Raw genomic sequence first — 2471 nt, 5'->3', positions numbered from 1 at the left:
AAATTCACGGCTCCCGTCGTATTGTACGGGTCCACAACTAATATATATAATGAAAAGGAAAAAAGAAATGTCATAAAAAAAGCCATAAGAGCCTGATTGAGCAACGGTTACTTTTTTCAAACCCGCTCCAAACTCTTCTTCCTTTCTATTAAGGAGTCCCCCACTCTCCTTCACCCCTCACCTCTCTCTCTCTCTCTCCGCCGTCTCTTCTTGGGGACACAAAATCAGCTTCATTGATTCTACCATCAGAAACTTTCAAGATCATGGGATGCTTTTCAATTTGTTTCAGCACTTCCAAGCATCGGAAACTAAAGAAATCTGTTACCCCAACCACTTCATCTCCTTCTCTAAATCAGGTACATAATTGCATTCCACTCGTTTGTTATCATCTGTATTTATGGGTGAATGATTAATCTGTTTCAGGGAAATGAGAACAAGTGCGAGTCTATTCTGTTCACGGTACCCACCCAAGAATCAACAAATCTTGGTTCGCTAAAAACCCCCATTTCGGAATCAAGGTAATTTTATGAGTTTGATTTCTATATCTTTTCATAGATTTTTCTTTACGGTAAATGAAGCATGTGTATTTACAGAAATTGAGCTTTAAATTATGATAAATTTTATTGTAGTTTCAAGTTTGTGTGGTTCTCTCTTTGAAGCATTTTATCGAACAGTTTGCTTGCTTGTTTTCTTCTTCTTCTTATTGAACATCTAGGGATAATAGTGAAGATCAGCTGATCAATGAAAGTTGTGATAAGACTGTTACTATAGATATAGATGTTGACACCAATGCAGATATCTCAGTGGAAGAGGTTGAAATTCTCTCGGTGGAAAGCAAAGAAGGTAAGGAGAAAAATGTGAATGAGAGTGGGAGATTAGGATTTCTTGTGCAACTTGAGAATGAAAAAGAGAGGGACAAAGAAGAAGTGGGGAAATTGGGGGTTCTAGTGCAGATTGAGAATGAAAAGGAGAGAAAAAACGAAGAACATAAAGATTTAGGGGTTCATGTGGAAATTGAGAATGAGGAGAGAAAGAAGGAACCGAAAGAAGAAGATGAAGATTTTGGGGTTCATGCAGAAACTGAGGATGAAAAGAAGATAGAGAGGGAACTGAAAGGAGAAAATCAAAGTTCAGGAGTTGAAAATCGAGCCTTCTCTGATTCTAGTGTTTCAAGCTATATATCCTATCCACCGATGCATAGATACCATAACTGTGAGATCGATGAGGATGAAGATCATGTTATTGTTCAAGAGGATTCATCCGAATCCTTATTTTCTTTGGCAATTGATCCAAGGAGGCAATCAAAGTCTAGTCCAGTTGAAGTTGATGATAAAGAGGTCAATAGTCCACTGAAAACCAGTTGTTCACCGAAGCTGAATACAAAATCAATCAGGCCTTGTCCTAATAGGAGTGATCTCAATCCGAACATCGATTCTTTGTTGAACCCAATTGAGAATCTTTCTCAATGGAAAACATTGAAGGCGGAACCAACGCCTACCTTGGATCACCACCAAGAAAAAGAAAATATGTATTTAGAGCTAGAAGAAACCAATATCCCGTTAAGCAAAGAGCCTAGCTTTAAAGTTTCGGATCAGAAGGGGAAAGTGAAAGGCGATAATAGTGCAGTAAATACAAGCCTTTCGAGTTGGTTGATTGGACCAGATAAGACACCCACAATAAGCAAGGGAGATAGTCAATTTTCTACAGGGAATTCTTTTTCATATTCTGACGAGGCAACTTCTTGGAAGAGCTTTGAAGATAGACCCATTTTAGGAGCTTGGACCATTGATGAAGTGAGACAGGTATCTGCAAGATCATCTCCAAGAAAGTCACCATGCCGCAACCCTGATGAGATGCCGATCATAGGAACTGTGGGGAGTTATTGGAGTCATACTGGACAGGCTGCAGATTCTTCAAACATAGGAAAATCCAGAAGAAACAGAGAGGTAAGATACAGTTAACTAGTTTAGCTTTAAATCTTTTGACATTAAGTGAAAGTTTTCTGATGAATTGCATCATCTTTTGTAGAAAAAAGCCTCAAGCTGTCACTCTACACCCACTAAGACAAGATTGGAGAGAGGATTGGACAATGGTGCTGCTTAAGTTAACTTATAAAACTGCATTTCAAAAGTACAGTCACTTTTCTTGTATTTTGTGTGGTGATAGAGTGAGTATACTTTGAATAAAGGGTATGATAGTGTTTTTGTCAACAGTCTGTTATATATGCCTTTGATAGTGCTTGTGAATATTAAAAGCTGATTTCTCTATGTTGAATCAATTTTGCTTCTTGGAGATTATTATTATATATAAGAATTTATTGATATTTAATCTTGTTAATGTTGATCAATATCTATTCTCATACAAGGATCGGTCAAGCCATGCCTATCCAAAGATAAGGTCTGGGAAGGGTATGACATATGGTGACCAACGTTCAACATTTCTGCTAGTAAAATAGTGTGTATGCTTTGATT

General features: G+C 37.6%; 1 protein-coding gene across 1 annotated transcript; it reads left to right on the top strand.

The window, feature by feature from the left end:
- The first annotated feature begins 241 nt into the window (after positions 1–241).
- On the top strand, positions 242–2210 carry LOC112528865 (general transcriptional corepressor trfA-like). Its single transcript, XM_025139913.1, has 4 exons — positions 242–356; positions 424–518; positions 716–1946; positions 2029–2210. Exons 1-4 carry the CDS (start codon positions 264–266, stop codon positions 2101–2103), a joined length of 1494 nt encoding a protein of 497 aa, XP_024995681.1. The 5' UTR covers positions 242–263; the 3' UTR covers positions 2104–2210.
- Positions 2211–2471: the final 261 nt, after the last annotated feature.

This window comes from Cynara cardunculus, assembly GCF_001531365.2.
Source record: "Cynara cardunculus var. scolymus isolate 2C chromosome LG 1, CcrdV1, whole genome shotgun sequence".
Taxonomy (NCBI): Eukaryota; Viridiplantae; Streptophyta; class Magnoliopsida; order Asterales; family Asteraceae; genus Cynara; species Cynara cardunculus.
The sequence above is the reverse complement of the archived record's forward strand: the minus strand, read 5'-3'. Positions and strand labels throughout refer to the sequence as shown.

Excerpts from the sequence above, each read along its gene's own strand:
- LOC112528865 (XM_025139913.1), top strand. The coding sequence starts at position 264 with ATGGGATGCTTTTCAATTTGTTTCAGCACTTCCAAGCATCGGAAACTA. Across the intron at positions 357-423 it reads CATCTCCTTCTCTAAATCAG|GGAAATGAGAACAAGTGCGA; the intron begins GTACATAATTGC and ends AATCTGTTTCAG. Across the intron at positions 1,947-2,028 it reads AATCCAGAAGAAACAGAGAG|AAAAAAGCCTCAAGCTGTCA; the intron begins GTAAGATACAGT and ends CATCTTTTGTAG.